General features: G+C 45.9%; 1 protein-coding gene across 1 annotated transcript; it reads right to left on the bottom strand.

The window, feature by feature from the left end:
* LOC310830045 (UDP-glucuronosyltransferase 2A2-like) lies at positions 1–16061 on the bottom strand. The gene is made up of 6 exons (XM_083709498.1): positions 15269–16061; positions 13711–13859; positions 11489–11620; positions 10422–10509; positions 7600–7819; positions 1–712 (listed from the first exon to the last, which is right to left on the bottom strand). The coding sequence occupies exons 1-6, from the start codon at positions 16026–16028 to the stop codon at positions 433–435; spliced, it is 1629 nt and encodes a 542-aa protein (XP_083565624.1). The 5' UTR covers positions 16029–16061; the 3' UTR covers positions 1–432.
* Positions 16062–26693: the final 10632 nt, after the last annotated feature.

The following is a 26693-nucleotide window of genomic DNA, read 5'->3' as shown; positions in this document are numbered from 1 at the left end:
GGCCATGCAAGAGCCCCTGGGAGCATTTGGGGAGAGGTGAAAGCCTGGCGCCCAGCTCTATTCTCTCCCCAAAAATGTTTTCCCTTACTGACTTCCACAGGCTTGCGGTTGTCAGTTCTGTTCCTACCTCTATGTGGGAACAGATAGTCGCTAACCAATGCTTAAGCAACCACTCACATACTGTAATTCAATAAAGTCGTGGCCAAAATTATGCCAAAAACCAAAACAAAAATGTTGTGGGAACTGTGTCTTTATTTGGGGGTGTCCTGGGGGGCTTCGACACACAAAGGTTGGTTTATTGTACATTCAATTCAGTTTAAAGTTTTTGCAAATGATTACAGCTTTTGGATTTCCTGAAGGGGCTTCAGCACACCAATTCTGAGCGTACCAAATAACGCAAGTGAAACAATGATGGCTGAGTCCCAGAAGAAGCTACTCTGTTTTGGTTTTCCTAAGGACCCTGCCACATTTCCGACAACAAAATAAACAGCATTTAACAGCAATAAATGTGACGACTGCCATGCAACTGATCAAGAAGACGAAGACGTCCAGGGAGTGATACTGGTACCAGGTCAAGTCATGCGCAGCTACTCTCAAGTGCTTGGCCCCTTTGTGGCGCATGACAAACTCAATCCAAAAGACAGCCCAGTCCAGCGGCTTTATCGGTTGGTCGTGGTAGATCTGCGACAGTCTCATTGCATTTTCCTTATACCTGGAGGATTGGATCAAGAAGGGGAGGGGGAAAGAGCGAAAAGGAAGGACAAATTGGAATAGGGCCCAAACTCACGTTTCCATTGCAGTTTAGCAGGTATTACAAGTCCCGTTTGTGTTGTCATGGATGCAGAGCTCGGAGCCCAAGGAAGAAGGAAAGGAACTTAAGAGTGTTGAAGGACACCAGTAGAGTCCTCATGAGACAGGGAAATTGGAATTGACACCCCATGAAATGTCTGGTCCTGAATGGGATTGCTTTAAAAATTATCTGACAAAATATGGTTCCAATAACAACACTGGGCTGTGCCTAGACTAACTTCACAGATATAAGGAAATTTTCTTTTTTAATAATGGAATACGGATTACTTAAATGTAAGAGAAATATGGAAACCGCAAAGAGATAGAGGGAAGTCAATTAACATATAAGGGACTCGATCTAGTTGAGTGGAATAGAAAGAATGTGACGGTAAAAAAAAGAAAAGATGGAATATGAAGGTAATGTCTTTCTAGGAATTTTGGATGTAGAATAGTCAAACTATGGTTTCTACTCCTTAAATAATTTGGTGTATTTGACAAATATCTTTTCCTTTTTTAATTTTAATTTTTATTTTCATATTTTCTTTTCTTTTTGGTATATGTGGGTGTAAGGATTAATTTATTTTCTTTTTTTGTAAATTTTAAAAATGCAATAAAGATTGATAATAAAAACAATAGAAATGATAATAAAAACAATAGAAATGAACAACAAAGGGAAAGAAAGAAATGTCTGAACCTGGGAAGAGGTTCAGTGGTCTGTGGTTAGATCTGGTTTGCAAAGAGAGGCTGAGTGGGTTTGCAGAGGAGCACCCACCTCTATGGTATTGGACACCCCTAGCCCAACACCTCCCAATGTGGAGCAGCCTCCAGCATTTCTTCCTATCAGTGAAGGGCGTCCCTCACCTGGAGAGGCAGCTGAAAGCAAAGATTATGCTGAGCCAGTCCTGACTTTGTCTCCATTTTTATGGACACAGAGATGCCAGCACCAGTACAAAAATTCTACAGAGAGTCAGCCCATTCGACAGAGTGCCTTGAGACTCCAGCCACTTGCCTCCCCCTCTTCAAAAGGAAGGTGCAGGAGGTGTGTTGCTTCTTGGGTCAATGTCTTAGGCGTGTGTCTCCTCCCTCTGATGTACCTTGTAATCTGTAGTTTACCTTATGTACCTGAAATATACTCAGAGTCGCAAAGTGATTTCATGCTCTTTATTCAGCTCATAGTGGTGAGGAGGAATGAATGAATGTCCCCTCAAAGTATCTGCTTTATATACATTATTTACACAATGGGCTGCACATGATTGGCTAATTCTGGAATTCTACTGTAAGCCAATCAGGTTGTGGATTCACTTATATCTGGAGCATGATTGGGTGGTTCCTGCCAACCAATCATATTGCTGCATTGTTCTAGGACCAATCAGACTGCTGCAATTTGGATCCTATTCAACTCAGTACATAACACCCCTCCCCTCTAAGTTCCAGTCCTGCCCGGGAGGTCGCATTCATAGTCCTCGAGGTACGCCGGCGGCCTACGTGTGCGTTGTGGCCTGGGGTGTTCCCTGGTCCGGGGTTCAGGTTCTGGCTCGTGTTCCAAGGATGCTGGCTGTGATGGGCCTGTTTGGTCTGGCGCAACCGGCTCGCTCAGTCGTGGTTCTGGCTCCGGTGTCCTTTCGGCCTCGCAGGTCCTCTCTGTATTTACTGATTCTGCCTCTCCTGCTGCCCCCTCCTGCTCTATGGGCCTCACTGCCCCGCTGTTCCCTTGGGACTCCTCTGACCTTTCCTCCTCCTGGTTTTCTCCCAGGAATCGTCGCCGTATCTGGTCGCAGTGGCGGCGCCAGCATTGCCCCCCATCCGTTAGCACCTCGTACGACACGGGGCCAGTGACCCTGGTGACTGTGGCAGGTACCCATGCTGGGCCTGCCCCAAAATTCTTTGCGTACACTGGGTCCTGGGCCTCGAAGGTCCGGGGGTTCCTGCCTTCCCCCACCACTACCTCATCCTGAGCTCTATCGGGGTGAAGGCGGTCCAATCTGATTGCAAGGCGCCGACCCATTAGTAGTTCAGCGGGGCTCCGGCCAGTCGTTGAGCTGGGGGTGCTGTGCTGTGCTAGGAGGAATGTGGCAAGGCGGTACTCCCAATCCCCTTGCGTCATGCGGCGAAGGGTGTCCTTGGTGGTCCGCACCATGCGTTCTGCTTGGCCATTGGTGGCAGGGTGGAATGGCGCCGAACGGATGTGGCGGATGGCGTTCTGCGCTGTGAAGGTTTGGAATTCTCCTGACGTAAATGCAGTCCCATTGTCTGAGACGAGAGTGTCAGGGAGCCCGTGGGTTGCAAAGAGCCTGCGTAGTACCTGGATGGCTGCGGATGTAGAAGTGGACGGTACCAGTGCAACTTCCAGCCATTTGGTGTAGGAGTCCACCACTATGAAGAATGTTTTCCCCTGAAAGGGGCCAGCGAAGTCCACATGCAGGCGTGACCATGGTGCTCGGGCGGACTCCCAGGACTGGACTGGGGCCCTTGGGGGATCTGGGCGGGATTCTTGGCAGGCCTGGCAGTGTTTGACCCAGGCCTCTATCTCTCCGTCGATCCCTGGCCACCACACATAACTCCTGGCCAGGGCCTTCATTCTTACTACCCCTGGGTGTGTCTCATGTAGGGCTGTGAGGACCCTTTTGCAGAGGGGCTGGGGAACAACAACCCTGCTTCCCCATAACAGGCACCCCTTGTGGGCCAACAGTTCATGTTTGCGGGTTGTGTAGCCAGCGAATTCTGGCCCAGGACTGCTGCTGGGCCATCCCCTCCACACCCAGTCCAGGACCCGGGAGATGACCCTATCTTTCTTGGAATGGTGTGCAACTTCTTGTGCCTGAATGGGGCGGTCAGGAAGCAGCTCCAGGCTCATAACCTCTTGTGCAGGTGCTGGGTCGGGGCCTGTTTCTGGTAGTGGTAGCCTGCTGAGGGCATCCGCATGGCCCATCGCCTTCCCCGGGCGGTGAATCAGTGCATACTGGTAGCTGGCAAGGAAAATTGACCACCTGAGGACACGAGGAGACAGCACTTGGGGGGTCTGCTTTTCGGGAGCAAACAAGCCAAGCAACGGCTTGTGGTCAGTCACCACGGTGAAGGGCCGCCCGTACAAAAAATCATGGAATTTTTTTACTCCCTTCACGATTGCGAGCCCCTCCTTGTCTATTTGCGAGTAGTTCCGCTCGGTTGCGTTGAGTGTCTGGGAAAAGTATGCTACCGGTACCTCTCTCCCATCCGGGAGTTGGTGTCCCAGGACAGCACCAATGCCATAGGGCGAGGCGTCGCATGCTAGCACCACCGGCAGCCTCTCGTCGAAGTGTGCCAAGACCGAGTTTGAGACAAGCAGGTCCTTGACTGCCTGGAATGCAGCCTCCTGGCGCTGGCCCCACACCCAAGGGGCCCGCTTGTCCAGGAGTCTGTGTAGGGGCTCCGCTACCGCCGCCTTGTGGGGAAGGAAGGAATGGTAAAAGTTCAATAGTCCCAAGAAGGCCTGAAGTTCAGTCTTGTTCTTGGGCGCTGGGGCATCACAAATGGCCCGTACCTTGTCCCCAGTTGGGTGGACCCCTTCTGCGTCCACCATAAATCCCAGAAAGTCCACCTGAGGCACTCCTAGTAGACATTTTTCCCGCTTCACCTTGAGACCCGCCATCTGGAAACGGTGCAGAACGGTGCGGAGGCGGTCCTCAAACTCCTCTGGTGTGGGCCCGGCAATCAACACATCATCGAAGAAGGGGGTGACGCCAGGAATCCCTTTAAGGAGCGAGTCCATTAGATTCTGGAATATGCCTGGTGCCACACTGACACCGAATTGCAGCCGCTTTACCCTGAACGCTCCTCTGTGCGTCACAATTGTCTGTGCCTCTGCCGTGGCCTCATCTACTGGAAGCTGTTGATATGCTTGGGCCAAGTCCAGCTTGCCGAAAATTTTTGACCCAGCCAGGGTGGCAAGGACATGGCTGACCACTGGCACTGGGTATGCATGGGCCGTGAGGGCCTTGTTTATGGTACATTTGTAGTCTGCGCAGATGCGGACTGAACCATTAGGCTTTACTGGTGTTACGATTGGGGTCTCCCAGGGGGCATTGGGCACCGGCTCCAGCACTCCTTGCTCCACAAGCCGGTCCAATTCCTCGTCTATACGGGGTTTCAGGGCGAACGGGACCCGGCGGGCCTTTAGCCTGACTGGTCGTACTGCGGGGTCAAGCTGTAGAGCAATGGGGGGGCCCGTATACTGTCCCAATTTCCCATCGAAAACCTCTGGAAATTCCTTGCATATGGCATCCACGTCCACTTGTAAGGTAGTGTGGTTCACCCCGGTGATGGCTAGCCCCAGTGGTCCAAACCATGCCAATCCCAGTAAGCTAATGTAGGGGCCCTTGACCACAAGCAAGTCCAGTTGCCGCGTCCGCCCTCGGTATTGCACCCTGAAGGTCCCCACCCCCATTGTGGGGACCTTACGTTTCTGGAAGTCCCGGAGGGTGAATGGGGCCGGCCTGAGTTTGGGACCCCCAGTAGGACACAGTTTCCTTAAGGTCCTTGCCGAGATTATGGATAGATTTGAACCCGTGTCAAGCTCCATGCGGCATGGGGCCCCCTCTATCCGTACCTCTACATAAATTTTCTCTATGTTGGGGTAGGGCAACTGGTATACCTGGACGTCCGTGAGCTCCGTCGAGTTGCCTTGGTGCGTTGGGCCCCGGGACCTGGGGCTCTTGGATTGGTCATCTGATGCCTGGCGTCGGGTGGGCCGAGCCCGACACACCCGGGCGATGTGTCCCAATTTTCTGCACTGCCTGCACTCTACGTTGCGGAAACGGCAGGTCCTCCTTTCGTGACTTTCCCCGCAGCTTGCGCAGTTCCCTCCTTCTCGTCGAGGCAGCTGTGGTATGTGGGCTGCTTGAGTGTGCTGCTGTACTCGGTACACTTCCTCCCTGTCAGATCCTGAGTCGTCGGTGAGGTCTTCGTGGTGAACCCTTGGTTGGGATGGCAGGCTCGGCTGTGCCACTTGTGTCGACCTCTTGGCAGCTTCCGTTGCCAGGGCCTCCTCCAGAGCGACCTGGAACGTTAGGTCCTTCTTAGCGTAGAGGCGTCGTTGCAGCTTCTCATCCTTCAGGCCACCGACGAGGCGGTCCCGAAGCATGTTCTCCAGCTCTGAGAAGTTGCAGAACCGGGCGGCTTGGCGGAGAGAGGTCACAAACCCAGTTATGGTTTCCCCAGGGGCTTGCCGCTTTGCGTAGAAGGCATTTCGACGAGCCACCACTGAGGGCTGTGGCGAAAAGTGCCCCTTCAGCTGTTCCATTATTGTTTTGTATGGAACAGTAGCGACGTCTTCAGGCGCAAGGAGAGCCCGGGCGATTTCAAATGTCTCCTCTCCGCAGACGCTGAAGAATATCGCCCTCTTCTTGGCGTCTTCTTCATCGGTGACCCCTTTGGCTTCTAGGAGGAAGGTAAAACGGGAGGCGTACGCTTCCCAGTCTCCCGTTGCTGGGTTGAACAGCGAGAAGCTGCTGTCGGTTGCCATTCTGAGTTCCTTGTGTCCCGGAGCTGAAGCCTGGATACACGGTGCGAGGCAGCGGTGCGGCAGGTGGCGGTGCTGCGGTGCTGTGTGTGTGGCAGTCAGCTCAGCGGGATCCCACCTTCGTCGCCAGTGAAATATACTCAGAGTCGCAAAGTGATTTCATGCTCTTTATTCAGCTCATAGTGGTGAGGAGGAATGAATGAATGTCCCCTCAAAGTATCTGCTTTATATACATTATTTACACAATGGGCTGCACATGATTGGCTAATTCTGGAATGCTACTGTAAGCCAATCAGGTTGTGGATTCACTTATATCTGGAGCATGATTGGGTGGTTCCTGCCAACCAATCATATTGCTGCATTGTTCTAGGACCAATCAGACTGCTGCAATTTGGATCCTATTCAACTCAGTACATAACAGTACCAATCTGATTTGAGCATTAAAGCCTTTGGACATTTGAGTTCTTCATCCGACAGTGAAGGCAGACCCTCCAAGTGTCCCTATTTTCCTGAGACAGCGCCAGGTTTACAGAAGCCATCCTGGTTTCTGATTTGATCCTGGAATGTCCCACTTTTCCTTTAAAAAGGTAAAGGATCCCTGACAGTTAAGTCCAGTCATGAACGACTCTGGAATTGTGGCACTCACCTCGCTTTACTGGCCGAGGGAGCCAATGTTTGTCCGCAGACAGTTTTTCCAGGTCATGTGGCCAGCTTGACTAAGCCGCTTCTGGTGAACCAGAGCAGCGAACGGAAACGCCGTTTACCTTCCCGCCAGAGTGGTACCTATTTATCTACTTGCACTTTGATGTGCTTTCGAACTGCTAGGTTGGCAGGAGCAGGGACCGAGCAATGGGAGCTCACCCAGTTGTGGGGTTTCGAACCACTGACCTTCAAATTTGCAAGCCCTAGGCTCAGTGGTTTAACCCACAGCGCCCCCTGCATCCCTCCATTTTAGACCTTAGGAGGTGCCTATTTTCATTGGAGAATTGTTGGAGGGTATGGAGTCTTGTGAGCCCCCGAGCCAAGGAGATAAGTAACTATACAACCTTTTGAAGACATCTGAAAGCAGCCCTGTTTAGGGAAGTTTTTAAATGTTCAATGTTTTATTATTATTATTATTATTATATGTTGGAAGCTGCCTAGCGTGGCTGGGATAACCCAGTCAGATGGGCAGAGTAACAATTAAAAAAACTAATATGACATCATTCACTCAAAATCCAAAGTGACTTAGTGCGAAGGGGCTTTGAGATTTGGGAGAGAGGTTTTCTTTTAAAAATTGCTTGACATTTTAAATGGGAGGGTTGACCACTCACGTGGGATTGTGAATCACAGCCTTCACAGCTACCAACAAATCTTCTGCTTTCATTGTTTGAAGGTCCAGTTCCACAGCCATCCCCTTTGCCTTCATGTGTACAATATTGTCATGCTGGTCAGAAAAAAAAGGAATCCCCACTATGGGAACACCATGGTAAATGGCTTCATAAATCCCATTGATCCCACCATGTGCTATGAAGGCTTTGGTCTTGGGGTGTCCTGGAGGAGGAAGATGAGAATCTGTTGACTATGGGATGGTAAAGGCAGGTTATTAAAGTTGCTAGAATTCAAAACTGACCCTGTCCAAGCACATAACAGCTTCGTAAAACAGAGAGAATTTGTAGTTCCAGATCTCCTGAATAGTTGAAACACAAAGCACCAAATATTTGAGCTCGGCTAGCTTGCTCAGGTTTGGGCCAAGATTTGAAAAACAGCACGGTCTGAGGGGTTGGTATTCCCTGGGATGGATCCAGGTGTTTTCCCTGCCTCTTTCCCCTTTCCGCCAAGGATCCCAAGAAGTTACACCTGTGAGAAACAGGTGTGAGAAACAACTGCTGGATGAGGGGTAATAACTTGATCCAACTGGGGATGGCAGAAGAAATATGATAACCAGGGGCTACCTTTGAAGGTGGCCCGGAAACTGCAATTAATCCAGAATGCAGCAGCTAGACTGGTGACTGGGAGTCCGGGACCACATAACACCGGTTCTGAGAGATCTGCATTGGCTCCCAGTACGTTTCTGAGCACAATTCAAAGTGTTGGTGCTGACCTTTAAAACCCTAAACGGCCTCGGTCCAGTGTATCTGAAGGAGCGTCTCCAACCCCATCGTTCAACCCGGACACTGAGATCCAGCGGTGAGGGCCTTCTGGCGGTTCCCTCATTGCGAGAAGTGAGGTTACAGGGAACCAGACAGAGGGCCTTCTTGGTAGTGGCGCCCACCCTGTGGAACACCCTTCCCTTCAGGAAATAAGCAGCTATCCTATCTTTAAAAGACATCTGAAGGCAGCCCTGTTCAGGGAAGTTTTTAATATTTAACACTGTACTGTTTTTAACACTTGATTGGGAGCTGCCCAGAGTGGCTGGGGAAACTCAGCCAGATGGGCGGGGTATAATTAATTAATTAATTAATTAATTAATTAATTAATTAATAATAGCAGGGACAGCCTGCATCTCACCTTGTGTGGAGGCAGGGGCTGGGATGTGTGCCCCTTTCTGGACAATGGTCTGATTCTACTCTTGGAATGGGGGAAGCTCAGTCAAAGAGCTTGTGCCAATTGCTTGCACCAGACAAGGAGTGGGGTCACACCAGCAAGCAGTAAGTGGGAAGGGAATGTGCAAAAGCCTAGAAATTGGATCCTTGTCCACTTCAAAAACAAAACAAAACATACAAGTCTTCAATTGGGATTCTCCCCATCCAAGTGTTTCCAAGTACAGCAGGGGTCAGCAAGGTTTACCTTACCTGAGCCACTTCACTCCAGCAGAGATCCCTTCGTGGGCTGGATTGCCCGCCCGCCTGCCCATGATTTCTGGCGCCCGTGTCTGCACAGACATGATTTCCGGGAATTTCCGGCGCCGCAAAAGCGAGTCCCCGTGCTGCGCTGTGCAGGTTTAGCACAGCGCACAGAGACTCAAGGAGTGGGCAGCTTGGTTCAGGGCGGCTCGTGGGCCAGTTAAACGACCCCATGGGCCTTAGGTTGACAATCCCTAGGCTACAGCATGTGTGCGCTCACCATTTTCCAGTTTGCATCTTCCCCTCTTCCCTGCCCAACACACACATTGCCAATTCTGATATTATTTTTTTAAATGATCCAAGCTCAGCAATAAAACAGGCAGAACAGAATACAAGGGCCAAAACAAACAAGATGAATTTTAACAGGGAGAAATGTAAAGTATTGCACTTGGGCAAAAAAAAATGAGAGGCACAAATACAAGATGGGTGACACCTGGCTTGAGAGCAGTACATGTGAAAAGGATCTAGGAGTCTTGGTTGACCACAAACTTGACATGAGCCAACAGTGTGATGTGGCAGCTAAAAAAGCCAATGCAATTCTGGGCTGCATCAATAGGAGTATATCATCTAGATCAAGGGAAGTAATAGTGCCACTGTATTCTGCTCTGGTCAGACCTCACCTGGAGTACTGTGTCCAGTTCTGGGCACCACAGTTCAAGAAGGACACTGACAAACTGGAACGTGTCCAGAGGAGGGCAACCAAAATGGTCAAAGGCCTGGAAATGATGCCTTATGAGGAACGGCTAAGGGAGCTGGGCATGTTTAGCCTGGAGAAGAGGAGGTTAAGGGGTGATATGATAGCCATGTTCAAATATATAAAAGGATGTCACATAGAGAAGGGAGAAAGGTTTTTTTCTGCTGCTCCAGTGAAGCGGACACGGAGCAATGGATCCAAACTACAAGAAAGAAGATTCCAACTAAACATTAGGAGGAACTTCCTGACAGTAAGAGCTGTTTGACAGTGGAATTTGCTGCCAAGGAGTGTGGTGGAGTCTCCTTCTTGGGGGGTCTTTAAGCAGAGGCTTGACATCCATATGTCAGGAGTGCTCTGATGGTGTTTCCTGCTTGGCAGGGGGTTGGACTCGATGGCCCTTGTGGTCTCTTCCAACTCTATGATTCTATGATTCTAAGGGGCAGGGTGAAGCTACTGATTAGGAATGGAATAAACGAAGGGGAAGATGTTCATTGCTACTATCTAGGGCTGTCATGACGTGAGTGAGGAAAGTGAGGATGGAGGAGAGATATTTCCTAGGAATTGGCAGAACTCTGCAATGAAGCCATAACTGCAACAAGCATTAGGTCTCTCTCACCGAGAAGATCATTTTGTGGGATCCAGTCATAAATCCTGGTGTTTTCTCCTAAGGTTTCTGGTCGTTTCCCTTTGTGGCGCCAAAGAACCTGGATTTGGAGGGGAAATGGAAAGACTGTTCTCTGTAGCTCAGGTTGCAAGGAAAACTGGGATGACACCCCCCCCCCCCCAGGCATGCTGCTCATCTTGCTTGGCTTTCAATCAGCACCATGTTGATCTGTAGGCTTCTCCAACAACTTGAGCTGTCCTTCTGGTTTCTAATATGAATCATCAACACTGGCTGCTTAGCCACTTTCTTTAGTGACAGTATAATAATACAGTGGTACCTCGGGTTACATATGCTTCAGGTTACAGACTCTGCTAACCCAGAAATAGAGCTTCAGGTTAAGAACTTTGCTTCAGGGTGAGAACAGAAACCGTGCTCCGGCGATGCAGCGGCAGCAGAAGGCCCCATTAGCTAAAGTGGTGCTTCAGGTTAAGAACAGTTTCAGGTTAAGAACGTACCTCCGGAACGAATTAAGTACTTAACCCGAGATACAGCTGTAATGCACCATATTTCTGTACCACATCCATGTCCCTGATATATAGTAGCCTAGTAGACAACTGAACAATACGGCATTTATATATTAAGAAAATATATAAGCTACATTTAAACAATCAAGTATGTTGACTTCAGGCTATGTTGGACTGTTCTGACTCCATATTCCCCCAGCACTGAGAATTCATAATGTATGAGTAAATCTGAAAAAAAGATTCAAACTAAAAGTTATCCAGAGTTAATTCCATCTGCTCCTCAAAGCAGACCTTAGGGAGCCTATTTTCTTCTCTCTGAATTATTTTGCATTATTCTACATCTCATAACAAGCATTAGGCTAGGAGTAGCCTCATTCTCTAAGCCTCCTCTAATTTATTTAAGTAAGAGTAGATTTCAAGAAAAGCAAGTCTTTAAAACGTCTGTTGTAAAAGCATGCAATTTCACAGCCAGGGTAAGGAAATCAGGGAAGCATTTTCACAAGTCCACTATACAAGTGAACTGTTATTTTCTAACCAAATGACATGAACACTGACCTTCTGTGGAAGTTGGCTGAGTGCCGATGCAACCATGTTACTCTTTTCATCTGTTAAGTTTGGGAAAAAAGTGCCCAGAGAAAACACCACAATGCCGTGTTCCCCTGAACTCTGGACAAATTCTTCCATTTCCTGTCAAAAGATTAAAAGCATTCTTTATAAACCAACAAACCGCCTCCCTCCAGGTCTTTGCCATGTGAACCTGCTGCGTGAATTAGAAATGTTAATGTTAACACTTCAAGTTGAGCTGGCCTCTGAGTGAGAAGGTGGTATTTAAGGTCCAGTTTCCAAACTGTGTTTCCAGCATCTTAGAAGGAGGTTCCAGTGCTCTTTAGGACTGAGGAGTTACAGGTTGTGTGCTCAATCAGTCCGGTTACTCTGTGCTATCAGAAAAAGCAGAGCTGGGCTCCGGAAAATGTTTCAGGAATGTATGTCCCTTCTAGAGAAATCTGAAATGGTGTCCCTGGATTGACACGCAGACAATAATATCTCCCCCCCCCCCATTAATTAAATTTGATTACCGCCCTTCATCCATAGATCTCAGGTTGGTTCGCATCATAAAAAAACCCAACACAAAATACATAATAGAAACAAGAACAAATAAAACCTCCACAAACCAATAACCGCCCTGCTCCCACAAACGCATTTTAAAGGGTATTGGATGTTAATCACGTTGGGATTTCATTCCTCCGTTGCTGGATGTGTGATTGTTTTCACCACATGTCTGTGTTAACATTCCATACTATTGGAGTCATGAGACCGGAAGTTCAGTTACACTGTTTTGTTATCTATGTAGTACTATTGCTTTTAGTCTGCTCTCTCGGAGGAGGAGGAGGAGGAGGAGAAGAAGAAGAAGAAGAAGAGTTGTTTGGATTTGATATCCCGCCTTTCACTCCCTTTAAGGAGTCTCAAAGCGGCTAACATTCTCCTTTCCCTTCCTCCCCCACAACAAACACTCTGTGAGGTGAGTGGGGCTGAGAGACTTCAGAGAAGTGTGACTGGCCCAAGGTCACCCAGCAGCTGCATGTGGAGGTGCGGAGACGTGAACCCGGTTCCCCAGATTACGAGACTATCGCTCTTAACCACTACACCACACTGGTGGAGAGAGGAGCCATGTTTTCTTTGTTCTGTAACACTTGTATATAATAAATTAGCTTAGATTCCACACCTCAAATGCCTAGCTTCTGCTTGGACTCTGCAATCGGATTGTGTGCATATATCTTCGGATATGTGTCACAGAAGCACTTCGGGGGAAAAGAGTGATGAATCATCCCGAGGGTTGCTTGTGGGGGAGAACGCAGCTGCCTGGCATTTTCCAAGTTGGTTCAAGAAGCCCAGTGCAGTTTAACATACCAACAAATCAATCAAAGGCCTGGTTGAAGAGGAATTTTTTGCCTGGCACCTAAACGTGTATAATGAAGATGCCAGACAAACTTCCCTTGATCTATCCCTCCCTCATTCTGCCATTCAGAATGTCATACCAGACTTCACCCCTTGATAAGACTGCCTGTGTCTTCAGATTTGAATGCTACAAAGCTGCCACTCATCTTAGAGTCAGGGTTGCTCTTTATTTAGAGCAAGATTAGGAAATCAATCCATACCTCCTCCACGTATAATTAAAAGTTCCTAAGAGAGCATCTTAAAAAGCAGAGACATCACCTTGCCGACAAAGGTCCATATTGTTAAGCTATGGTTTTCCCAGTAGTGATGTATGGAAGTGAGAGCTGGACCATAAATAAGGCGGATCACTGAAGAATTGATGCTTTTGAATTATGGTGTTGGAGGAGACTCTTGAGAGTCCCATAGACTGCAAGAAGATCAAACCTATCCATTCTGAAGGAAATCAGCCCTGAGTGCTCACTGGAAGGACAGATCCTGAAGCTGAGGCTCCAATACTGTGGCCACCTCATGAGAAGAAAAGACTCCCTGGAAAAGACCCTAATGTTGGGAAAGATTGAGGGCACAAAGAGAAGGATGAGATGGTTGGACAGTGTTCTCAAAGCTACCAACATGAGTTTGACCAAACTGCGGGGGGCAGTGGAGTGCCTGGCGTGCTCTGGTCCATTGGGGTCATGAAGAGTCGGATACAACTAAACGACAACAACAAGTTGTCCTTGCAACTTCTTTACCTTGCCACCACATCCCCTCCCCTTTCCCAGAGGTGCTTTGAAGAAGATCCAGGCATAGTTACCAAGCAAGCAAAGGGCAAAGGAGGGAATTACCTCTGGCAAAGGCTTGGCTGGCTTCAAGTGCAGACCCCCCACAAATTGAAAATTTGGTAGGAAAGGCCGCGGAAATTCGAAGTCCCAGTAGGTGCGGACCAACCAGATCTCTGCTTTCCCCATCACTTCACATAATGTTGTGGGTCTCCCTGTTGAACGAGGGAAAGGGAATGAGTTTAAATGCAGCTTGTATTTTCTTTACAGATATGAGGGCTTTAGCAACCTTGTTTGCCAAAATACAGGAAGCTGGATTCCACATTATGTTTTAACTATATACTGTACACCTGAAAAAAGAAGAAAAGAAATATGAACAGCAACTGGGGACTGAGTCTGCAGAAATATGTGTTATGCTACACATTTGTTAGGAAGCCAGAACTGGCTATGGCTCCTTCAGAGATATTCTTTCAGTGCCAAATCCATATTTTCTCTTCTATAATATTTAGAATAATCCTTTCCTCTGAAGTCAGAATTGGTAGCTGAATGTGCATCAGTACCAGTCTTGGTCTCCCCAATCTGATGTCCTTCAGGTGCTAGCTGGGGCATATGGAAGTTTTAGGCTGAAACGCTCCATTAGACTGAATTTTTCAATTTGTGATTTATTTTTAAAAGTTACTGCAAAGAAATTACCAGCATTTTAGTGCATATTTTATTCTAACACACACATTTTTGTGTGGCAGCTGCCCTATTGCGTGTTTTGCAATTTCCTCTATTATAATACATTTTCATAAGGTCTCCTCACTGATGTATGCATTCTCATGCCTGCTTCATTTAATGTCTCGTAATTTCTTTTGTATTGGTTATTTTCTAGTTAGTTGCTTATGGGACGCGGGTGGCGCTGTGGGTTAAACCACAGAGCCTAGGACTTGCCGATCAGAAGGTTGGCGGTTTGAATCCCCACGACGGGGTGAGCTCCCGTTGCTCAGTCCCTGCTCCTGCCAACCTAGCAGTTTGAAAGCACATCAAAGTGCAAGTAGATAAAAAGGTACCGCTCCGGTGGGAAGGTAAACAGCGTTTCCATGCACTGCTCTGGTTCGCCAGAAGCGGCTCAGTCATGCTAGCCACTTGACCCAGAAGCTGTATGCCGGCTCCCTTGGCCAATAAAGCGAGATGAGCGCCGCAACCCCAGAGTCGGTCACGACTGGACCAAATGGTCAGGGGTCCCTTTACCTTTAATTTCTTTTGTATGGGTTATTTTCTAGTTAGTTGCTTATAGCAAATCCCTAATAAAAAAAAGTTTTAAAAAGAGAGAAGTTCTTCAAGATCAATTTGAATTCAGGGAGAGTTGCCCAGAAGAGAGAACAATTTGATGGAGCAAGAAGGGAGGAAGGCAAGTGAGATCTACTCCTTCCCTTACAGGTGGTCAAGTTTGGTAGTCTCTATTTCCAGCTGACCGTGGCTCTACACAGCCTCAGGATGAGGCCTTTCCAATCCTGCTACTAGGAGGTCCTTTCTAACTGGTCATGCCAAGGACTGAAGTTGGAATCCTTGGCCTCTTTAGAGCATCTACTCTACCAAATAATAATAATACTTTGGGAAGAAGAAACAAAAACAAGCTTACCTAAAACCTGACTGCAATAAGAGTCCCACGCTCCAAACCAAGCCTGGAAAACATGGTCTTGCAGATGGTAAGATATTACGTTTTTCACCCTTTCTCCAAATGACATTCTGTCTGTGAGCTCAGACAAAACAGCCGGAACATACGAAGGAGGGGAAGGCATCTTCGCACAGTGTCTTTCTATGGTTGAGGCTGGCATGTACCTCAAGGTATACATAAATGGGATGCCCAATTTCAAGGCAATCAGGTCGCCACCGAACGCCACAGGGTCTGAAAGAAGCACATCATATTTGCTCTTTGCCAGGCGGGCCATGAGTTCCTTATTGGCCAGAACCGCTTCGCATATGTCCTTCTGTAAGTCAACCATTTTCCCCACCTCTTTCCCCAGCTCTTTGTAAAACCTGTGGAAGGTCAGGGTGGTCGGCTTGTTGTTCACCCATGCCCATATGGCGTTCGAGAAAATGGAATCGACCTCATCCCTTCCATAGGACACTGGAAATACCTCAAACTTAGCTGCTGATATATCATCACTGGGTTTGATTAAGAGTGCTGATGTTGGAACTAGAATGCTGACGTTGTGACCTCTGTGTAGCAGTTCTTGAATGATGACCTTAACATTTAGCCAGTGACTGGCTTCCGCTGGCCAAATAAGCACATTCCCACAGGAAATGTTTCCTATTAAGGCAACCTGAAGTATTAACAGCTGAATCATAACCACTGTTGCTGAGGCAGAAGACACAAGACGCTTTTCTGAGGCAGCCATATTTCTTCTTCTATCACTCCACAACAGAGGAAAATTATTCAGCGTTTTGTTTGTGTGAGAAACCTCCCGTCCAAAGTTTTCCTTTCACAGAAGACTTTTTACCAAGTGTGTTGAGTCAGGGTTTTTTGTTAACTCTCCAAGCAAGCAGAACGCTGTCACTGAATATTTCTGAAAAGAAAAGAGAAATGGCACAGCTTTCCTCCGTCACTATTTCCGACAAAAATCATAACCTGCCCATACCATTTTGGATCCAGTCAAGGTTAACTCTTCTTACAAACCCACCCAAACCTTCTCATGTTAATATGTGGTGAACTATATTTCTTCTTCAATTTCTTATTGAAGAAATACTTCCGCTTTTACCACAGCTGCAACAGTGTGAGCTCCGATCGCAGTAAGCAAGTACACCGGTAATGTGAGGGGCAACGTTTGGCTAAATGACCCCTGAAAAGGCTTGGAAGGAAGCTCAAGCCAAAGGAACTTCAGCAGTGTCTTTTTGTTTTTGTTTTTTTATAATATTTTTTATTAGTTTTATAAAGTACAGAAAAAAGAATAAAGAACGTATTATAAAAGCCAAAAAGAAAAGTTACAAATTTTTCTTACCCTTTTTTCCAAATCTGTTGGACTTCCCCACATCCTCCCAACCCTGCATTCTCTGTGGTACATAACGTCTGCAATTTGTTAACTTATTTCAATACTTATTGTATCTTCCTTTTTATCATGTTGCCCAATTTCAAATGTATTATAACCCAAATCATGTACATTTTCATTTTAACACAATAAAGTTGTTTCATTATTCTATCTCTGACTCCTTGTACCTTAATTTCCATTTCTTGAATTTAACATTACTGAAGCTAGAATTTCCTAAAAGGTGCATTTTTTAACATTCATACAACTTATAATGTTTTTCCAAATAGTCTTTAAATTTTCTCCAATCTTCCTCAATTGTTTCTTCTCCCAAGTCTCGGATTCTGCCAGTCATTTCAGCCAGTTCCATATAATCCATCAACTGCGTGTGCCATTCCTCCAGTGTGGGTAAATCTTGTGTCTTCCAGTATTTTGCAATCAGAATCCTTGCTGCTGTAGTGGCATACATAAAAAAAGTTCTGTCCTTCTTAAACACTCTCCGGTCCACCATGCCCAGAAGGAAGGCCTCTGGTTTCTTAGGTAAGGTAAATCTCAGTACCTTTTTTAATTCATTACGAATCATTTCCCAGAAGGCCTTCACTTTCGGGCATGTTCACCAGAGGTGAAAGAATGTCCCTTCCGCCTCTTTACATTTCCAGCATCTATTATCAGACAGGTGATATATCTTAGCAAGCTTGACTGGGGTCATGTACCACCGGTATATCATTTTCATAATGTTTTCCTTCAAGGCACTACATGCCGTAAATTTCATTCCGGTGTTCCATAACCTTTCCCAGTCTTCGAACATGATGTTATGCCCCAAATCCTGCGCCCATTTTATCATGGCGGATTTGACTGTCTCATCCTGAGTATTCCATTTAAGCAACAGGTTATACATTCTCGAAAGTAGTTTACTTTTTGGTTCTAACAATTCTGTCTCTAGTTTCGATTTTTCCACCTGGAATCCAACCTTCTTGTCTACTTTAAAAACCTCTTGAATTTGTGCATAATGCAACCAATCTCGCACCTTGTTTTTTAGTTTTTCCAAGCTCTGCAGCCTCCAATTGTCTCCAATCTTTTCAATAATTTCCCCATATTTAGGCCAATTGGCTTCCATATTAGGTCTCTTACGTGCCTTGGCCTCCACCGGTGAGAGCCACCTCGGAGTCTTACTCTCCAATAAGTCTTTATATTTTGTCCAGACCATTAAAATTGCTCTCCTGACAATGTGGTTTTTAAACAATTTGTGCACTTTAACCTTGTCATACCACAAATATGCATGCCACCCAAAAGCATTGTCAAACCCTTCCAGATCTAGGACATCAGTGTTTTCCAGTAAAATCCAATCTTTCAACCAGCAGAAGGCTGCAGCTTCGTAATATAACCTCAAGTCTGGCAGGGCAAATCCCCCTCTTTCTTTCACATCAGTTAATATCTTAAACTTTATTCGGGGCTTTTTGCCCTGCCAAACAAACTTAGAAATATCCCTCTGCCACTTTCCAAAGCATTCCACCTTGTCCATGACCTGTAGGGTCTGAAACAAAAATAACATTTTTGGCAATACATTCATCTTTATAGCTGCTATTCGGCCCAACAAGGAAAGTTTCAATCTTGACCATGTTTCCAAATCTCTTTTGATTTCTAACCAACATTTCTCGTAGTTGTCCTTAAACAGATTCAAATTTTTGGAGGTCAGATACACCCCTAGATATTTTACTTTTTTAACCACATTTAATTCTGTTTCTTTCACAAACTCATCTGTTTCTGTACTTGTCAAATTTTTTGCTATAACCTTAGTTCAGCAGTGTCTTTTTGGAGTCCCAGCACCCCTTGCCGCAAGAAAAAAAAAGGCTGAGGGGGGGGGGGGAATCCAGGCACAGAGAAGAACATCAAACAGATCGGTGAAAAGCCTCACATCACTGAAGCAGCTCAACATAAAAAAAACTAAGATCATGGCCACTGGTCCCATCACCTCCTGACACATAGAAGGGGAAGAAATGGAGGCAGTGAGAGATTTTACTTTCTTGGGCTCCATGATCACCGCAGATGGTGACAGCAGTCACGAAATTAAAAGACACCTGCTTCTTGGGAGAAAAGCAATGACAAACCTAGACTGCATCTTAAAAAGCAGAGACATCACCTTGCTGACAAAGGTCCGTATCATTAAAGCCATGGTTTTCCCAGTAGTGATGTATGGAAGTGAGAGCTGGACCATAAAGAAGGCTGGCCACCTCATGAGAAGAGAAGACTCCCTGGAAAAGACCCTGATGTTGGGAAAGATGGAGGGCACAAGGAGAAGGGGACGACAGAGGACGAGATGGTTGGACAGTGTGCTTGAAGCTACCAGCATCAGTTTGACTAAACTGCGGGAGGCAGTGGAAGACAGGAGTGCCTGGCATGCTCTGGTCCATGGGGTCACGAAGAGTCGGACACAACTAAACGACTAAACAACAACAAACCCTTGGTCTAAATGATTAAGCACCAAAGTTTGAAAAGTGGGGGCTATTTCTATCTATGCAACGTCAAAATACTGGGCGAAATGGTTCACATACACAGCTGGGCTTCCAAGTGGGAAACCCAGATTTTATGGAAGTTTATCAGCAGTTCCTCAATGAAAAAATCAGAAATGGGCAAATATCTCTGATATTTGCATACAGCGTTGGTTCTTCCTCTTCAATATGGAATCGTAAGGGCAGGTATATTGGGTGTATTTTGCTGTATATTTGTGGTTCCTCTTTTGCTAAATTTGGTATTCATTTCATTTATATCTCAACTTTCTTTTTTTTCCTTGGAACTCAGGACAGGGTACACAGGGTTCCCAGTCAAATTCCATCCCGGAACTGACCAGGTCCAGACCTCTTTAGCATCCAGAAGACTGTGACATCACATACCTTCTGACCAAGTCCCGGGCCATATTGTTCCCTTCACTGTCATGCTGGCCAAAAATTCACTTTGCCTTCCCAAACAAAATATATTCAGAGTCTCCAGACTTACCTGGGTTCACTGAGACCTCCACTTCTTGTCACTGGTAGTAGAGAAACAGGCGTGTCCTCAGGCTTATACGGAGAACAAACACTGCTACTCACTAAGGGAACTTGGCTGTTTATTTTTGACCAAGGTACAAGTGAGGCCCAGAGCCTTTAACTACATCCAGTCAGCCTACCAATATAACGCAAGAATGAACCGGGGGTTCTTATCACCATGCGGCATCTACAAGGTCCCTCCTACAATTAATAACTTGTCATTCTCTCATTACTATTGAATACACTCTACCACATTCCTTCCCAACAATTTATTAACTCATCACGAACAATTCAAGTCCAGAGGCCCCTCTCTGCTTTGGACCAGGCATGTCCAAAGTCCATTTTGGGGGCCTAATCCGGTTTAATCCAGTCCCTGTGGCAGTTTATTTCCTGGGGTAAAATCCCAAAAAAAGCTCAACAACAAAAAGTGTGTCCTCCCTAAAAGATGGCATGTGTTGCGGTGAGACCTGGAGACTGACCTCTTGGTTGTGGGTGGGTCTATTGGATAGCCACAACACCCGATTGGTAGGTCCCTCGTTACTGGGTTTAATCTGCCCAATGGGGAGCTGTCTAAATGGGCCGAGGGACTTATATATACCTATGCACGTGACCCAGACCTCGTGCATCTGAACACCCATCCACCTCTCCCTATTTTTAGGGCTTGTGCGCTTGACCTTACCATGCCGCCGTGTGTCATCTGTCGTTGGGACAGGTGCATGGCAGGAATTTTCCCCACTTGACTGATTGGCTGTTGCCATTTGGGTTTCTCCTGCCGCGTAGCAAATTGTCACAACTCATAAGGTTGCGGATAGGCACTGGTTCAGGTGATAGGGATGGAAAAACAGTCTTGCTATCCGTATGTGAAGGGTATTCTGTTAAAGGAATCCAGGGACTCAACTTGGTTTGGTCAACCCTCGAGAGGGGGTTGTGCCCATGCCTGAGTCCAAGGGAGCATCTGGGGAGTGGACATAGTCTGTTCCCGGTCTTTCCACCTACCTCAGGTGTTCACCCTTGGCTGACCTATGATAGAGCTCTGGGTCAATACTACCTGCAAGGGTGCAGGGAGCAAGTCGAACCAGAGCCTATGCAACCACTCACTTTCTGTAATCAATAAAGTTGTGGCCTAAATTCTGCCAAAAACCAAAACTAGAATTTGAGTCAAATGTGTGTTTATTTGGGGGGGGGGGAGATCTCTGGGTCTCAACATGCAAAAAGGTCAACAGGTTTAATCCTAAAAGAAGCTCAACAACTCTGGGATAAAACCGTAAAAAAAAGTTCAACAACTTCAATCCTAAAATGAGGTCAACATCTTTGGTTGGTCCCTTGGTCGGCCCTCACGCATGTTCACTTTGTCAAATCTGGCCCTCTTTGAAAAAACATTGCCAGTATATCACCTGCTTTGTTTCATGCTGTGGTTCAATAATTGAAAAAGGTTGCTGTTTCTGCAAATGTGTGAACTGTACAGTGGTACCTCGGGTAACATACACTTCAGGCTACAGACTCCGCTAACCCAGAAATAGTACCTCGGGTTAAGAACTTTGCTTCAGGATGAGAACAGAAATCATGCTCCGGCGGCGTGGCAGCAGCAGGAGGCCCCATTAGCTAAAGTGGTGCTTCAGGTTAAGAACAGTTTCAGGTTAAGAATGGACCTCCGGAACGAATTAAGTACTTAACCCAAGGTACCACTGTACTTGAAAGCAGACCCGTCAATCTTTACTGATAAACGCAAGAAAATTTGTCACCTATCAAAGCTAACGCCTCCTTTTCTATCCCTGCATATGTTGGTTTTGACTTGAAGAGACATGGAAGTAATGGGTCGTTCTCACCTGCATCCTTTAAGGAATAAGCTCCTTTATTCGCACTGTGGAAGCATCACAGGCAAACAGCACTAGAAGAGAAGGATTAAATTATGCCAAAGGCAGAGCCCGTCTACCCATAAGGCAGGGTGAAGCGCCCGCCTCAGGCGTCACTGGGCTCCCCCACCGCTTTCGCCACCAGTGAGAGGGAGGTGTTCCTGTTAAAATTCCTGATCTATGATTACAGTCATAGGATTGTTGTCTATCACATGACGGTGTATGTTTTGACTCCACAGAGTGGGAAGTGATGGAGACAGGATGTTTGTGTTACTGTGTTCCGTGAAGTGGGACTATTGTCCTTTGTTCTTTTTCTCTTTGCTGTCTGATGCTAGAGAGAGAGGGAGCCATGTTGCAGTGCTCCATGTATGTTTATATGTAAATAAAGTAGATTAGCCCAAATGCCGAGTTGCTGAGGTCTGTTACGCAAAGCTGCGAAGACTCTGCGGATCCTTAAGTGAGCCGGTGTCGGTTGGCATCGGTCGCTGTGATGTTTGGGCTGAAGAAAGCTTATGAAGCGCTTCCAGGTGGAAAAATCAAAATTGGAGACAGAACTGTTAGATCCCAATCAAGAACTTGTCAAGAATGTATAACCTGCTGTTGAAATGGAACACTCAGGATGAAACAGTGAAATCTGCTATGATTAAATGGGCACAAGATGTTGGACATAACATTATGATGGCTGACTGGGAACAGTTGTGGACCACAGGTATGAAATTTACGGCATGTAATGCCTTAAGAGAGAATTTAATGAAAATGATCTACAGGTGGTACATGACACCAGTCAAGCTTGCAAAAATTTAGCATTTGCCCGATAATAAATGTTGGAAATGTAAAGAGACGGAATGTACATTCTTTCACCTTTGGTGGACGTGCCCAAGGATTAAGGCTTTCTGGGAGATGATCTATAATGAAATGAAAAAGGTATTTAAATATACCTTTCTGAAGAAGCCAGAGGCCTTTCTCCTGGGCATGGTCGGCCAATTGGTGTCTAAGAAGGATAGAACTTTCTTTATGTATGCTACAACAGCAGCAAGAATACTTATTGCAAAGTACTGGAAGACACAAGATTTACCCACCCGGGAAGAATGGCAGATGAAGGTGATGGACTACATGGAACTGGCAGAAATGACAGGCAGAATCTGAGACCAGGGAGAAGAGTCGGTGGAAGAAGATTGGAAGAAATTTAAAGTTTACTTACAGAAACATTGTAAAATTAAGGAATGTTAGAAGGATGCTGGAATGAAGTTATGTGGTTTTACCAGAAATGTTATAAAGGACTAAGTAAAAATGGATTGTTAATTGGTGAAAAAAGAGATTGTAAAATTACAGTATATTAGGATAAATTATTAGGATAAAAACAAAGATGGAAAGGATTTGCTGAAATATCTAATTGAACTAGAATACAAAAAAGGGAGGTGTGAGGAGGTCAAGGAAACAAGCAAATGAAAGATAAGTTATGGGAAGGTCTGATTTGTTTTTTAATTGTTTGTATTTTTCCTTTTTTTGTTTCTTTTTACTCATTGTGATGTATTGTCTTGGGGGGGGGTTTGCCTAATTTGGTGTTTTTCCTTTTTTCCTTTTTTAACCTTTAAAACTTGAATAAATATTATTTTTAAAAAAATGAAGAAAGCTTATGAAGCTCCCAATCGATCGACCAGGAGGAAGGGAACATGCCCGTCAGGCATGTGTCTCTGCTAGAGTCCTACTCAAGTGTAGGCTGAACTCCTGACAATTCCAGCACATGGCATTGCCGCTCACCCAACCCCCAGGGCAGAAGCCCTCAGCTGCAACTGAGTTTGGTGAGAGCCACATTGCCAATCTGCTTGAACCCCTTTGAGAGAGAAGCTGTGCAGCAACACTTTGAAGGAGAGGGGCAGGAGGAAGCAATTCAGATTTTGCCTCAGGTGGCAAAATGGAATGGGTCCCCCCAGCCAATGGAAATGCACTTGTCAGGGCCAGCTTGCTTAAATAAAACGCCTGCTGAGAAACCAAGGAGCAAACCTATGCTTGTCTTTGAAACAGCAGCTCATACAATGTCTGCCTAAACTTTCCCCCACTATTTGATGACTGCCTGTTGATGAAACAAATACCGTATTTTTTGCTCTATAAGACTCACTTTTTCCCTCCTAAAAAGTAAGGGGAAATGTGTGTGCGTCTTATGGAGCGAATGCAGGCTGCGCAGCTATCCCAGAAGCCAGAACAGCAAGAGGGATTGCTGCTTTCGCTGCGCAGCGATCCCTCTTGCTGTTCTGGCTTCTGAGATTCAGAATATTTTTTTTCTTGTTTTCCTCCTCCAAAAACTAGGTGCGTCTTGTGGTCTGGTGCGTCTTATAGAGCGAAAAATACGGTATTTATCCGGATTGGGGGAGGGGCACATGCCTTTTCCCGTTCACTTCCAGCCCTGCATTAGTGCCCACTATTTTTAAACAACAACAAATAAAAATCAAATCATACTTGGAGCCATTTTTTATTTGCAAATACAGGAGAGCAGCTATGCTTGTTAACGTTTGGACCTTTGCTCTGTTAAATGGAAGACCTGACAAGATTAGCAGGTTTCTGCTTAATGAACAACTTTGCCCCTGCAGAATCAGCTGTATGCTGGCTGGGTCATTTTGTACTGTGATCGAGGACACTTCCAGACAGGGGCTTAATTGGACATTAGCAAGAGGTGTTTTCTCGGTTGGGCCGGCCACCAAGGGAACTCCCATCCAAACTCTGCTGGCATTGGCCAATTAGCTGGAAGCCATGCAATCCAGTCTTCCATTCGCTGGGACACTTGACATGGACCAAGGACTTATATATTCCTGAGAAAGAGTAAATTTGGGTTAAATAAGGTGGGGAGGGGGTTGGCATTTTGATGTCAATGAGTTTGTGCGGATAATGCAAACAAGCAAGGAAGGAAGGAAGCTTGCTTGATGAAATGTACTAATCTCTGAAACTGGACACTTCCAAATGGTCACTATTTTGGGTGGAATTCATTCACATCCCAGCATATTCAGGTTGCACAATTAAAGCTGATCTGGAGCTCTTGCAAAATAAGTCCATCTTTCCCAATGATTATCCTCCCAACGGGGAGGTGTACTCAAAAGGATGGTGTGGCACTTGCTTGATGCAATATCATCTATTCTCTCAATGTTGTTGTTGTTTAGTTGTTTAGTTGTTTAGTTGTTTAGTCATTTAGTCGTGTCCAACTCTTCGTGACCCCATGGACCAGAGCACGCCAGGCACTCCTGTCTTCCACTGCCTCCCGCAGTTTGGTCAAACTCGTGCTGGTAGCTTCGAGAACACTATCCAACCATCTTGTCCTCTGTCGTCCCCTTCTCCTTGTGCCCTCAATCTTTCCCAACATCAGGGTCTTTTCCAGGGAGTCTTCTCTTCTCATGAGGTGGCCAAAGTACTGGAGCCTCAGCTTCACGATCTGTCCTTCCAGTGAGCACTCAGGGCTGATTTCCTTCAGAATGGATAGGTTTGATCTTCTTGCAGTCCATGGGACTCTCAAGAGTCTCCTCCAGCACCATAATTCAAAAGCATCAATTCTTCGGCGATCAGCCTTCTTTATGGTCCAGCTCTCACTTCCATACATCACTACTGGGAAAACCATAGCTTTAACTATACGGACCTTTGTTGGCAAGGTGATGTCTCTGCTTTTTTGCTCTCTCCAGAATGAAAGCTCACTAAATAGCTGCCATTGTCTAATCACTCTGCAAAAAAATCTGCTGAATGCTCATTAAACATTAAGCCAGTCATCTGGAAGTGATCTCTGATAGGTTTCTGTTTTGGGAATGATGCTTTTTGTTACTGGAAAGGTAGCTAATTTTTTTTTTGTTTTCACTACAAATTAGGAAGCCGAACTACCTTTTAGCTTCTTCGTGGATTTGTTTGCACCTTTCAAACCTTTTCCTGGGTACATGATTATTACTATTACAGTGGTACCTTGGGTTAAGTACTTAATTCGTTCCGGAGGTCCATTCTTAACCTGAAACTGTTCTTAACCTGAAGCACCACTTTAGCTAATGGGGCCTCCTGCTGCCGCTGCCGCACCATTTCTGTTCTCATCCTGAAGCAAAGTTCTTAACCCGAGGTACTATTTCTGGGTTAGCGGAGTCTGTAACCTGAAGCGTATGTAACATGAAGCGTATGTAACCCGAGGTACCAGTGTATTATAATACTGTCACTAAAGAAAGTGGCCAAGCAGCCAGTGTTGATGATCCATATTAGCGGAGTCTGTAACCTGAAGCATATGTAACCTGAAGCATATGTAACCCGAGGTACCACTGTATTATTATTATTATTATCACTGATAATAATAATAATAAATTTCTATACAACCCTTCATCTGAAGATCACAGGGTGGTTTACAATATAAAAACACAATAATACAAACAAAAATAACAAGGAAAAGGCCGCCCACCTACACAGTTTAAAAGCCAATATATTGTTTAATCAGCCAAAGGCTTGGGAGAAGAGGAATATTTTCTCCTGGCACCTGAAGATAACGTAACAAAGGTGCTACGTGAGTCTTCCACAAGCCACCACATAAAACCCATTAGCACCATCAAAGAATTCTCTACAATCAGCTTTTACCTCTCCATTGTTTTCCTCCGTTGTTTTATTATACTGAGTTAATTCTTTCTGAAAATAAAAAATTTCAAAAGGAAAAGATCAGAGCAGTACCCTTAGTGCTCTGCGGTTGACAGACTTCTAGTTTTGTTCTTGTTCATCAATTTAATGGCTGATCTAGATGGCAACATCTGCCTGGTCCCTTCTATTATTATCAATAGCATTTCTCTGGCTGTCATTAGCAACCATTTTGACCAGCTCTCTAATAGTTGTACACTTTGGACAGCTATTCTCGCAGAGCCTTCTTTTCTGCTTTCCACTCTACATGTCTTCCCGACCATGTTCAAAGCCATCCCTGAATCTCTCCACTGTGATACTTACTTACTCTGTAATCCAAACCATGCCTACTCAGAATTCAATGGGTCTTACTCCCAGGTGAGTGGGGTGAGAATTGCAGCCTTAGATCGCCTTGTTTCATAGTCCAATTCTCCCAGGGGATCTATCAGGTATGTTGGATGTTCAGATATGATTTTGACCCAAGTGGTTACAATCGTGACATACTGTGAGAGATAACATGACCCAATTCATCCCAGTACATCTCA

The sequence above is a fragment of the Podarcis gaigeae genome (genome assembly GCF_964106915.1).
Source record: "Podarcis gaigeae genome assembly, chromosome: 13".
Taxonomy (NCBI): Eukaryota; Metazoa; Chordata; class Lepidosauria; order Squamata; family Lacertidae; genus Podarcis; species Podarcis gaigeae.
This window is presented reverse-complemented; position numbering and strand designations above follow the sequence as displayed.

Bases quoted from the DNA above. Each gene is read 5' to 3' on its own strand.
- LOC310830045 (XM_083709498.1), bottom strand. From the start codon at position 16,028: ATGGCTGCCTCAGAAAAGCGTCTTGTGTCTTCTGCCTCAGCAACAGTG. The intron at 11,621-13,710 runs GTAATTCCCTCC...ATCTTTTGACAG, and splicing joins CAGCCAAGCCTTTGCCAGAG to GAAATGGAAGAATTTGTCCA. The intron at 10,510-11,488 runs GTCAGTGTTCAT...CTCCAAATCCAG, and splicing joins TCAGCCAACTTCCACAGAAG to GTTCTTTGGCGCCACAAAGG.